General features: G+C 40.3%; 1 protein-coding gene across 1 annotated transcript; it reads left to right on the top strand.

Annotated features, from left to right (window-relative positions):
- The first annotated feature begins 9,408 nt into the window (after positions 1 to 9,408).
- foxd1 (forkhead box D1) lies at positions 9,409 to 11,452 on the top strand. Its single transcript, XM_076988285.1, has one exon. The coding sequence runs from the start codon at positions 9,888 to 9,890 to the stop codon at positions 10,932 to 10,934; it is 1,047 nt and encodes a 348-aa protein (XP_076844400.1). The 5' UTR covers positions 9,409 to 9,887; the 3' UTR covers positions 10,935 to 11,452.
- The last annotated feature ends 1,002 nt before the right edge of the window (positions 11,453 to 12,454 follow it).

The raw sequence follows: 12,454 nt of genomic DNA, 5'->3' as shown, positions 1-12,454 counted from the left end.
CCTCTCAACAGTAGCCACTGCGGCTACCTCCTTCACCACCTTGGGTGTTCTGGGGATCACAACCGGTTCTACTACCGCACCACAAAACAGTTTAAGCATATTGACGTGACAAACGCGAAATCGCTATTTTCTATCAGGCATATCTATTAAATAGTCTGTTTCACTCAGTCGCTTCTTTATCTGGTAGGTACCCATAAAACGGGAGGACAAGCCTTCTTGTCACACTGGGACTTCATCGCCACTTGAGACCTAGCTAACATGTCCACTGCAAACGTACAGGCTTTATGCCACCTTTCAGGGAACACGCTGGCATAATCCAACACATTCATCGGTGAACTCAGTGTTGTCGACAACAAAGCATCTCGTAAGAGTTTTAAAGGACCCCTAAGGACGTGTCCGAACACCAATTGTGCTGGACTAAACTGCAATGACTCTTGTTCGGCTTCTCGAGATGCGAAAAGCACAAACGGCACACCCTCATCCCAGTCTTTTCCGCTATTCAAACAGTATGCTTTTAGCATGGTTTTCAGTGACTGGTGAAACCGCTCCAAGCTCCCTGTGACTGAGGATGATAAGGGCTGGATGTCCTATGCTGGACTCCCAGATCCCGAATCACTTTTTGAAACACCCTAGACATAAAGTTGGTTCCCTGGTCGGTCTCGATAACCTGCGGAAGCTGTTATTCGTCTTAAGGGAATCTCTTCCAGGAATCGAGTTGTCATACACGTCATCATTAACAGGTATTGATTGCCTTTATTTTAGGCAAAGGCCCAACACAGTCCATTAATATTGTGAAAGGTTCCCCCACAACAGGAATAGGGCATAGGGAAGCAGGGGGAATCACCTGGTTCGGTTTTCCCACCTTCTGGCACATTTCACAACTAGAGCGATACTCCTTCACATCAGTTCTCAAATCAGGCCAAAAGAAACTCTGGAGGACCCAACGATAAGTCGTCCGAAAGCCCATATGACTGGACAAAGGAACATCGTGCGCTATTTGTAACACTAAACGCTAAAATACTAGCGGAACAACAATCTTAACTATAGTCACGTGATCCGTTCCCTGGGCCGTCCACTTACGCATCAACATGCCATTATGCAAGTAATATTGGACACCTCTTTGTCCTGACGTCGAACACACCCAAACCGCATAACACCCTTGCAAACTTTTGTCGGTTTTCTGAGCCTCAATCAGCTATTCTCTTGTCACGTGTCACTCACCTGAAAATCCCATAGCCATATTCGTAAACCGTTTGGTTTTCAAAACATCCCCAACGTCCAGCTGCGCCATAAAGGAGTCCACAAGAGTGATAGCTCCATCTTGTCATTTCTTCCGCTCCACGTCAGGGTGACCGACGGCGAGACCATCTGATTGGCAGCGATCACATTCCTCTCCCACTTCAATCGTTGGCACTTCATTGCCACCAGCCACGTCATTACCAAGCAAAACATCCATGCCCTTGAGAGGCAACACCGATCGAACACTGACTTTAATTCTGCCTGTAACCACACCTGACCATAAATACACATAGTGTAATGGTATCTGGACGTACGACAAATCCAAGCCAAAGGGCTTAAGTCCCAGTAAATGTCTGGTCAGACAAAGGCAAAACGCTTTTCCGTACCAATGACAAAGACGCTCTAGTATCGTGCAAAATAACAACCTCGTTTGCAGCTTGGTCGCCCTCACCCACCAATAATGTGCCTGAAGATAAAAACTCTGTAACTGTTTGTAACAGCCCCCACTCCGAGGCGCGTCTTCGGAGGTTGACAACACTCCCACAGATTTAACGTGTACTTTCTCTTGACGCTAATGTTTCCGCCTCAAAACCGGACAGTGGCTCTGTTTGTGACAATAATAATAATATTAATAATAAAATAAATAATAATAATAATAATAATAAAAACCCTCCACATGCATACTAGATGCTGTACCAACCCATCTACTTAAATAATTACTGCACAGCAATGTAGAACCGTTGCTTACTATAATAAATGATTCTCTGAGCCTGGGCTACATTCCCAGTTCATTTAAACTTGCAGTCATCAAGCCGCTAATTAAAAAACCTGGTCTTAACCCCCAAGAACTGTCCAACTATAGGCCAATTTCTAATCTGTCATTCATATCCAAAATTTTAGAGAAAGTAGTTTCTTCACAACTCTCTTCCTTACAGACAGAACATGTCTTAGAGTTATTTCAGTCTGGATTTAGAGCTCATCACAGCACTGAAACAGCACTAACTAAAGTACTGAATGATCTCTTAATATCCTCTGATAAAGGACACATTTCATTTCTCATACTGCTAGACCTCAGTGCTGCTTTTGACACCATTGATCATAATATTCTACTTAATAGACTGGAGACACTCATTGGCATAAGAGGTCAAGCACTCTCCTGGTTCAGGTCCTACCTGACAGATCGTTACCAATTTGTGCTAGTAAATAACGAATGCTCTGAGCATTCTAAAGTAAAGTATGGTGTCCCACAAGGATCTGTACTGGGCCCCATATTCTCATTATATATGATACCACTGGGCACTATCATTCGTATGTCATTCATATCCAAAATTTTAGAGAAAGTAGTTTCTTCACAATTCTCTTCCTTACAGACAGAACATGTCTTAGAGTTATTTCAGTCTGGATTTAGAGCTCATCACAACACTGAAACAGCACTAACTAAAGTACTGAATGATCTCTTAATATCCTCTGATAAAGGACACATTTCGTTTCTCATACTGCTAGACCTCAGTGCTGCTTTTGACACCATTGATCATAATATTCTACTTAATAGACTGGAGACACTCATTGGCATAAGAGGTCAAGCACTCCCCTGGTTCAGGTCCTACCTGACAGATCGTTACCAATTTGTGCTAGTAAATAACGAATGCTCTGAGCATTCTAAAGTAAAGTATGGTGTCCCACAAGGATCTGTACTGGGCCCCATATTATTCTCATTATATATGCTACCACTGGGCACTATCATTCGTAGGCATGGTATTAGCTTCCATTGCTACGCAGATGATACTCAGTTGTATATGTCTTCTAATCCAGATGATACCACCACAACTCTCAAGATTGAGAACTGCGTCCAGGATATTAAAAACTGGATGGCGTCTAATTTTCTTAAACTAAATTCTGACAAGACTGAGGTACTAATTCTTGGGCCTAAAGCTGTTAGAAGCAATTGGGCTGATATTCCCCTTACCCTAGATGGTTTTTCAGTAACACCAAAATCTACTGCAAAAAGTTTAGGTGTCACTATTGATTCTGATCTTTCATTTGACGGACATGTATGCAATGTCACTAAGGCTGCCTTTTTCCATTTACGTAATATCGCCAAGCTGAGACACTTACTTTCATTAGCTGATGCAGAGAAGCTAGTTCATGCTTTTGTCTCGTCGAGATTGGACTACTGTAATAGTCTTCTAATTGGATGCTCTAAACAGTCCATAAAGAAGCTACAACTTGTACAAAATGCCGCAGCTAGAGTCCTAACCAAGGCTAGGAAATTCGATCATATTAGTCCCACTCTCGCCGCACTACGCTGGCTGCCGATTAAATATCGCATTGAATTTAAAGTTCTCCTGTTAACCTATAAGGCGTTAAATGGTCTTGCCCCACAATATCTGAGTGAACTCATTGATTATTACAACCCATCTCGCCCTTTGAGCTCCCAAAATGCTGGATTTCTCCTAGTTCCAAAAACTAGTAAAACTACAGCCGGAGGCAGAGCTTTCTCTTTTAAAGCCCCTCAATTATAGAATAGCCTTCCAGCTCCAATCCGAGATTCTGACACAGTTCCAATCTTTAAATCTAGACTTAAGACTCACCTGTTTAGTCAAGCCTTCAGCTAAAATTCCCCTTGTAAGGTGTAGGGGCTTGGGGGCCCCCAGACGTTGAGATTTCTGGTGATCTGAGATGTTGATGCTGTCATCCAGCTGTGTCTTGGCATCACTCTAGTTGTGACTATGACTTGACTGAAAAGCAATGTCTCAGTGAGCCCTCATGCCTGTGGTCACCTCTGAACCCCTCCCTTTAGTTATGCTGCTATAGATTAGTCTGCCGGAGCCACATGCTGATCACTGGCACGTGAGCTACGTACATTTAAATCAATGGTGGTTTAAATTCATGTCCACTCAGTCTGTATTGTCTATCTTCTTGCATGGCTCTACCCAAGACGATTGGATACAGGCACCTGCAGGCACCTGGGGGATGGTCTGGCTGCCGGTGGATGTGCTGATACCGGGGTTCACCTGGGGAGTAACACTGCAGTCGGAGCCTACAATACCAGCATCACTGCTCCGACACAGAATGAAAGCCTGGCATTCATCAACAGACATTTACAGTGACAATATCAAAACCCAGAACTTTCAATTCTACCTTTTACCTAGTCTGATTGTGTGAATTGTGTGTGACTTGTGTATTTGTGTGTTAACGGGCCGCCCAATGGAGGATGGGTTCCCTTTTGAGTCTTGGTTCTCCCAAGGTTTCTTCCTATTCCCCACCATCATATGGAGTTTTTCCTCGCCACTGTCGCCTTTGGCTTGCTCATTAGGGTTCTGGACCCATAGTATTGTTAACCTTGTAAACCCTGTAAAGCTGCTTTGCGACAACTTGAGTTGTTAAAAGCGCTATACAAATAAACTTTGATTGATTGATTGATTGATTGATATCGTTCGCTATAAGTAGCTAGCTACATTAGCAAGTTAATGCCAACTGTAGCTACCTAGCTAGGTTAGCATTTGTTAGATTTGAGTAGCTGATGTTCTTCAGGCAAAACATTCAAATTACTTTGTTTATCGAACGCTTTATTATAACCAGAAGTCACAAAATTAAATGTTAACAAACATGTATCTTTGTCTATTTTAGGCTTCACCCCAAGAAACGCGTGAAAAAGAGGCTTGAAACTGCGTTCAAAATGCGCAAATCAGACATGATACAAGATCTTTTTTCGCATTTCAAATTAAAAATAATAACTTGTTTACAGCCTATCACATCTTGTGTGTTCATTTTTATTCCATATACAATACCTCGGTTTACTAAATTAATAAAATCGAAGTTGTTTTAGAAGTAACATAAGAAGTAGACCTAAACAATTTAACACATAAGAGACGTTTAAAGGACGTTCCTTAAACGCCCGTTCATTGTCCTCTGGATGTTTCCAGGTGGTCCTACAAACGTCCTTTGTAACGTCCACTGAACGTCCCCTGTAACATTTTGGCGACCCTACAAAAAAACATCCAGAGGACGTTCGCAGTGTTGGTTTGTGGGATGTCCTTGTTTTTTTGTTAGCTGGGTTATACCCTTTATTGGTATAACACTCAAATCTTGTTATTTAGTTAACCCAGCATTAAAGTTTTGCGCTGTCTTAACTTTTTTTATGTTTTAAGTTTAAATGAGTACATATTTTTGAGTAATGACTGTCACTAACATTATAATTTATGAGTATCCAAAGTCCCGCAGCGTCTGACGTCACCAACATGCCCAGTGTCCCGGATTTACTTTTTACAGTGGTCACAATGGCGGCACATCACACTGTAAAAAATGATTTTTTGACTTTGTAAATATAACTAAGTTTATTTAAGTACTATCTAAAATAATAATCTAGTACAGGCTAGTTACTTAAGAATTTCACATAAAATTATATGCAATACTTGATGTTTCTTTGTAATTGTTTGTCTTCAAATACATTTGTAAATGTTAGTCTAAATAGCAAAGTAAAATTTACAACGTTTTTGTAATTTTTTCTTTTTGTGAGAAGCTAAACTGAAAACAGCAAGTAAAAGGTCACTTGCAGGATCCACGCATGCGCAGTGACATCAGCAAGTCAAACGTTTTTCAGCAGAGCACAGCGGATATTTAACCTACATGATTAACATGCATGTTTCACTTTTTAAGTAAACGTTATGTTAAAATGTGAGAGGAGACTGCCATGTTAATGAACCAACCGATTAGCTTAACTGGGTCAATGTTAGTTTATTTCCAGTTCGGGTTATTTACCTGCCTGGCAGAAGTATTAGCAAAGTAACTTATGCTAACTGGGATTAGGAATTTACGTTCAGAAATGAAAATGGTCGCCATTAAAGTATTAACAGTGTAGATAAAATAATTTGAATGTACTTTAGGGCGTACTCACACTAGGCTCTGCGATCCGGGCCCGGGCACGGTTGCCTGCCGAAGCACGGTTCGTTTGGCTAGTGTGAGCGCTCCAACCGTGCCCGGGCCCGGATCAGTTAACCGTGCTCGGGCCCGCTTTGAAGAGGTGGGCCAGGGCACGATTCATGTGGACTCGGGCACGGTTCGCTTCTAGTGTGAGCGCTATCCGTGCCCGGGCCCGCTTGGTGCCTCGTCTGATTGGTTCATTTCGCTGGAACTCAAACATGACATCAGTGATGCGACGCTCACGTTAAACAGTCATAGCGGCAAAGCGATTAGCAGACAATCGTTGTGTTAAATGATCGATAAATCTGTGCTTGCACCGTGTTTCTGCACTCCCAAAACGACTCCAAAAATACAATAAAAAGAGAATCATGAGCTCTATAGTGTTGTGCGAGCGCGCTTTTTTTTCCAAATAAAGCGGCGTTGTGATGACGTAAGCGTGCTCGGGCCGGGTTGCTGAAGCGAGTGTGAGTGCAGGCCAGAGGGGGAGTGGGGAGGGGGGATAACCGGGCCCCAGCACGGATCCAGCAAACCGTGCCTAGTGTGAGTACGCCCTTAGATTCAAGTGTGTTGTTGGAAAGGCTTCGCCATGTTAACATCTTAGTTATGTAGTTTAGCTGCTGAAATTATTGTTGTTTAGTAGGGGGCGGGGCATTCACTTATCCAGAATGCCACTTGAGTTAATCTAAGGCACCGGTACCGTGTCTAGTAGCTAGAATTTAGAGGTGAGTAAGGTTGTGCCTTTTTTAGGTGTTTGTAAGAGTGAAAAGTTTTTCTCTCGTCTGATATTGATGCACTGCTTGTTTGAGCTGGTGTTGCTGCAATGAAAGAAGCATTTTTTCTTGATTCTTCACAAAATATTGCGCAATGCTTTGCTAAAACTATCATGTAACATTTTAATGCTGGTTTTATATCAGAAATTAATACTGTAATAAAAATATATGGCAGTTAAGCATTACTAAAGAACTTCAAAAATGAGTCCTATTACGTAAATAATAAAAGCCAATAGAGAATGTGGTGCTACATTGTTGTAGCAAAATCTACTAAAGTACACTGAGTAAAATCTAATTGTATAATTCATGTACATAACGTGTTGCAAAGTAACATTTACTGAAACATTTGTAGTTAATACACTGACAATTATGAGTAAATATTACTTGAATATATCCTTTGTTAAATTTACTTGCTTTCAGTGGTAAATATTACTTTGGTATTACTAATAAAAACTGTAAGGAGATGCAAGTAAATTTTACTTTAAAAATTGCTATGTTAAATTTACTTAGTATTTCTGTGTATAAAATGTGTACGTGTAAACCTCACTCCATATTTTTTGTAGTGCATGGCCTGGCGGTTAGGGAACTGGTCTTGTAACCGGAGGGTCGTGGATTCGATTCCCAGTCCTGAAGCCATGACTGAGATGCCCCTGAGCAAGACCCTTAACCCTCAATTGCTCACTTGTATTAAAAAAATGAGATAAAATGTAAGTCGCTCTGGATAAGAGAGTCTGCCAAATTCCATGTAAAAAAAAAGGGTAAGTTGGGGGAAATTATATTAATTATATATTTTTTACTAAAAGTATTGTAGCGTGTAGTACTTATTAAAAGATTTTCCTAAACTTATATATTTTATTTAAAGTTTTATTTTTTTTAAAGTAAACTGTACTTAAAAATTATATTACATGAACTTAAAATTTCTTAGGTTACAACAAAATTTTGAGTTTAGTGAACTTGTTGAGTTTTACAGTGCATTGCAACTAATAGTACACATTTACATAAAACGTTTTGTTTGTTAAAAGTGGTATTTGTAGAACTTGATATCAATTGCTGTTAAAATGATATTAAAAACTATGTTTCTAATTAATTACACAAATAATCCACGAACCTGGCCAAAATCTTTTCATTTATATAAAATGTATATTAGCTGTGGATTTATTCTATGAAAAATGGCGTGAAACTGTTGAAATTCAGACACTAGATGGCGATCTCATCCTCGCAGAAAAATAAATTGTTGAGTGAATCCAGTCTAAAATTACAACCCTGACCACACGAGTTACCATAAAAGGGATATCAAAACGCTCCAGAGGTTTCTTTCATTATACAAAAATGACCTTTCGTACCCTTCTGCGTCCTCCAGAACTATAAGAATTATAATTATCGTCGGAAGGTTATTTTCTGCCGTTTATTTACATTCATTTATGGCACAGCAGAGTTTTTATTGACCGTCTTTTGGATAATTCATCACCTCTGCCACAAAATTGTTTTTAATAACCAACTTTGATTTTTTTTCTCTGAAAGGATTTTATATGGCGCTCATTGCCTTGTGCCTTTAACAGAAATCCATATTGAGAATCAACTAAACACATATGATAGTGATGAGATTCAAAAGTCAAAAATTAGTGAATAACCGGTAATTGTTTTCTGTGTGGGGGTGGAAGATATTGCTGAATTTTCACAAATTAATTTAAATTAGGCGCAGCTTTATAGAAAATTCGAATCTTTCAGGTTAAATATCTAAAATGAACGTTTGCTTTTCAAATCAGATATACTAAGTTACGATGAGCAATTACGTTCAGATTTGATTATCCATTCGAATAGTAATACTAGGCTTCGCTAAAAAAATCAAAAGTCAAAATGTGACAAATAAAGCAACTTTTCCAAGAGATTTCTGAAATTAAAATTTAAACCCGACATGATTTGAACTAGGCAACTTTGTGAACTTCACATGTGAAGCATTGTCTGTTGACTTTAGGTAATTTACCAGTAAATACTTACAATTAGAGAACACATACAATTATTGTGAACAATAGAGAAATATACTGCTTACGATAGAAGTGTGAACACAGACTCATTCTGATATGATTTTTAATAATAACTAGGTCTACCCTACATGTAACTACTCTTTTAACATGTAATTCGATATGTTCGTAATATCTGTTACTGAAAATATTACTGATAAAAGGGGGTGACCCGCATTTCTTGCAAATTCTTCCGTGATCATCGTTACTGATGTAAATGCGATGCCTACTGATCACTTCACCATCACACAAACCGATGTAGCCTATGTGCGAGGCGAATATAGAACCGAGCACTGTCGCTCAACCACGCCAAGTATAACACATTTGAAATGCATCGTTATGAACTTTAACTTTAAACATCCCACATATATAGACCGTGCTATATTTTACTATACTTTGGGGAAAATCCAGCAACCGAATGGGAGTGTCCTATAGATTATAGTGCACAGTGTTTTGATGAAAATGAAGATTAACGCTTAACCAAAACCAATGTGCGATAACCACCCAAACAGAATCTAACTTTATTCAGTTGTCGACAGTCTTTTTTCTAAAGACAATTTCCCATGTTATTTTCCCCTATTCATTCACTGTGGTGACGCTTTGTTATCATGTGATCATGAAGCTAGTATATAGCGCAAGGAAAGGTCCGCCCTCTTTGGAATCCTGGCATGGCCTTTTGGAGGGTCTCCCTTTGGTACCCTAGAATTAGCGTGTGGATGAAGTGCTATATCTTTACCGTTCGATTAAACTGCGTTAACAATCCATACAAAGTCTATGGCTCTAGATACTCAAGGGCACACCTTACCTCCCGTCCGAATCTCTCCTCAGCGCCTCTTATGAGTTTTCTCAAACCAGGGACGTTGGTGAGTCACAAAATCTGCACCCGAGCTGCATCGCTGTGGTCCTACCAGGAACACACTGCTACGAGAGAGCCATGACTTTGAGCTCCGAGATGTCAGATGCGTCTGTGCTCTCGGAAGAGACTGATATCGACGTGGTTGGAGAGGGTGACGATGGCGACGGGCACTCGCGCTCCTACGTAGATGAGGTGGCGCAGATGCATGACGAAATTCTCCTCACTGGTTCCCCACCAGGCGTGGATGTTTCTACCGCGCGGGACACATACAAACCAACGACTAAGAACGCTCTCGTGAAGCCTCCATACTCCTATATCGCACTTATCACCATGGCGATCCTACAGAGTCCCAAGAAGCGGCTCACACTTAGCGAAATTTGCGATTTCATCAGTAACAGATTTCCGTACTATCGAGAAAAGTTCCCTGCGTGGCAGAACTCTATCCGACACAATCTGTCACTGAACGACTGTTTTGTTAAGATTCCACGGGAACCCGGCAACCCTGGAAAAGGCAACTACTGGACGCTGGATCCCGAATCAGCTGACATGTTCGATAACGGGAGCTTCCTACGGCGCCGGAAGCGTTTTAAGCGACAGCAAACTCCCGAACTTCTCCGGGACCACGGGGGTTTTCTCCCCGCCGCCGCCTCGTATGGGTATGGACCGTATGGCTGCGGATATGGTCTTCAGCTGCAAACGTACCATGCGCACTCTGCGCTCTTCACCTTCCAGGTGCAGCAGCAACGGCCTCCGCCTTCTCGACACGCCGGAACTCTGATTCCCGCGCCATCCCTTATGCCAACAACAACCGAGCTTTCCCGTTCACGCTTCTATCCTCCGCTGAGCCCAGGCCTTTCATCCCCGGCGCAGACTGCGGCTAAATCTCCAGTGCATCGTTCATCCTTTTCCATAGAAAGCATAATAGGGACCTCTCTGAGCTCCACGCACTCGCATTGTGCCTCGAGGACTTCCCCGGCGGTCCCCGTGGCACCGCCGACTCTTGTATCTCAGCACTCTCCAAACCAAGCACCACCTCTACAGAGAGTCGTGCACGGAGGACCATCCTTGTACTCGGTGGTTGAAAACCTGTCGAACCGGATTGTAAGTGGCTCAAGCGGCTGTTAATGTCTTAACTAAACTTCAGTTTTAAAAAAGAGATACACACAAACGCTCCTGTGTTAAAGGTAGGATTATTTTTGTATTGATTTTGTTCGTAACGTTTTGTTTTGTTAAACGCAGCTGAATGATGGATATATCATTGCTTGTGCCTATGTTCAAGCTGTGAAATGTAAGATATATATATATATATATACACACACACACACATACATTTAGTTTCATTTACTTACATCCCCACGAGCAACTCATTAAAATGATTAGCGATTTTGCAATCACGGCGCAGGTATCTCACAATAAAGGTCTTAACGGAAAATAAGATAAATTGTCAATTTACCACAATAATTGTCTACAACAATGTATTTCTTCTCGAGCCACCGTTGCTTTCTAGTCTGACGAACTGAAAAATTTCTTGTTTCAATTTATTTGTGCTTTGTAATGAAAATTCAGAAGAAACACTCATCGAGAAATTGAATTAAATGTGTGCTTATATCAGTAATAAAATGTACATTATTTGGTAAGTTGTATACTCGGAGTGTGATATTTTTACACGATTTGTTTTACAATAAGAATAAATATTGTTTTACAGAAACGTTGAGTGGAAGTTAACTTATTAAGATATGCTACGCCAAGTCTGAATTTAGTTAATCATTTAAAGTCCACATCTTCTGAAGATTACTAATCCAGTACGCTTGTGTAATTCAGTTATTACGTACTAAAATAGCATTATAAACAAAACAGCATTATTACTTTACTACTCCAATTATTATTATTATTATTATTATTATTATTATTATTATTATTATTATTATTATTATTATTATTATTATTCACTTACAAATGAACAGCCGCAAAATATTCATCCACTACGTAAGATTCGTTTAAGATATGACCCGTGTCTGTGCTGTCTGTCCTCACAACGCATAGAAAAATAAATTATGCACGAGTGGAGAAGCAAAGTACAAATCAAGTAAGCCTGGACAATGTTTTGCTGCTCGTTCCTTAATGTTTGAACGTTTTGCTTCAGTAGCACTGGTAAGGGCTGATAGCGTTACGCATTACTTAAAAATGTTACTTGAAGGAAGTGTGTGTGTGTGTGTGAGAGAGAGAGAGAGAGAGAGCTGTTGATGAGGATAGTCTGATGTCGGAAGATTTGGTTTTCTGATTGAAACAGGTAGTGATTCAAAGAAATGGCAATCTTGTTTTTGGAAATCTTGGAAATGGAAATTTTGTTTTTACAATATTATTATGTTATATGAACAAGATGTGTTTATGTGGTTCTGTAACTGTTAAGTTCTTCCTGAGCCTCGTGATTGTTAAATATAACCAAACTAAATATAAAACAAAATATGCTTAATATGCACTTATACCTACTGATACGCTATAAGATACCGTCAAAGGCTTTCAATAGGCCTTCATGTTTTACATCCATCAGTGAGGGTCAGGCTTCACCTTTGCTCGCTACTGTCATAGATAAACGTGATGAATGGCATGTCTGCTGATAACATAGATATGCCGTTGATTATTTT

Source organism: Brachyhypopomus gauderio, unplaced genomic scaffold (genome assembly GCF_052324685.1).
Source record: "Brachyhypopomus gauderio isolate BG-103 unplaced genomic scaffold, BGAUD_0.2 sc61, whole genome shotgun sequence".
In the NCBI taxonomy this organism is placed as follows: domain Eukaryota; kingdom Metazoa; phylum Chordata; class Actinopteri; order Gymnotiformes; family Hypopomidae; genus Brachyhypopomus; species Brachyhypopomus gauderio.
Note: the sequence above shows the minus strand (reverse complement) of the source record. Positions and strands in the feature narration are given on the sequence as shown.

Excerpts from the sequence above, each read along its gene's own strand:
- foxd1 (XM_076988285.1), top strand. The coding sequence starts at position 9,888 with ATGACTTTGAGCTCCGAGATGTCAGATGCGTCTGTGCTCTCGGAAGAG.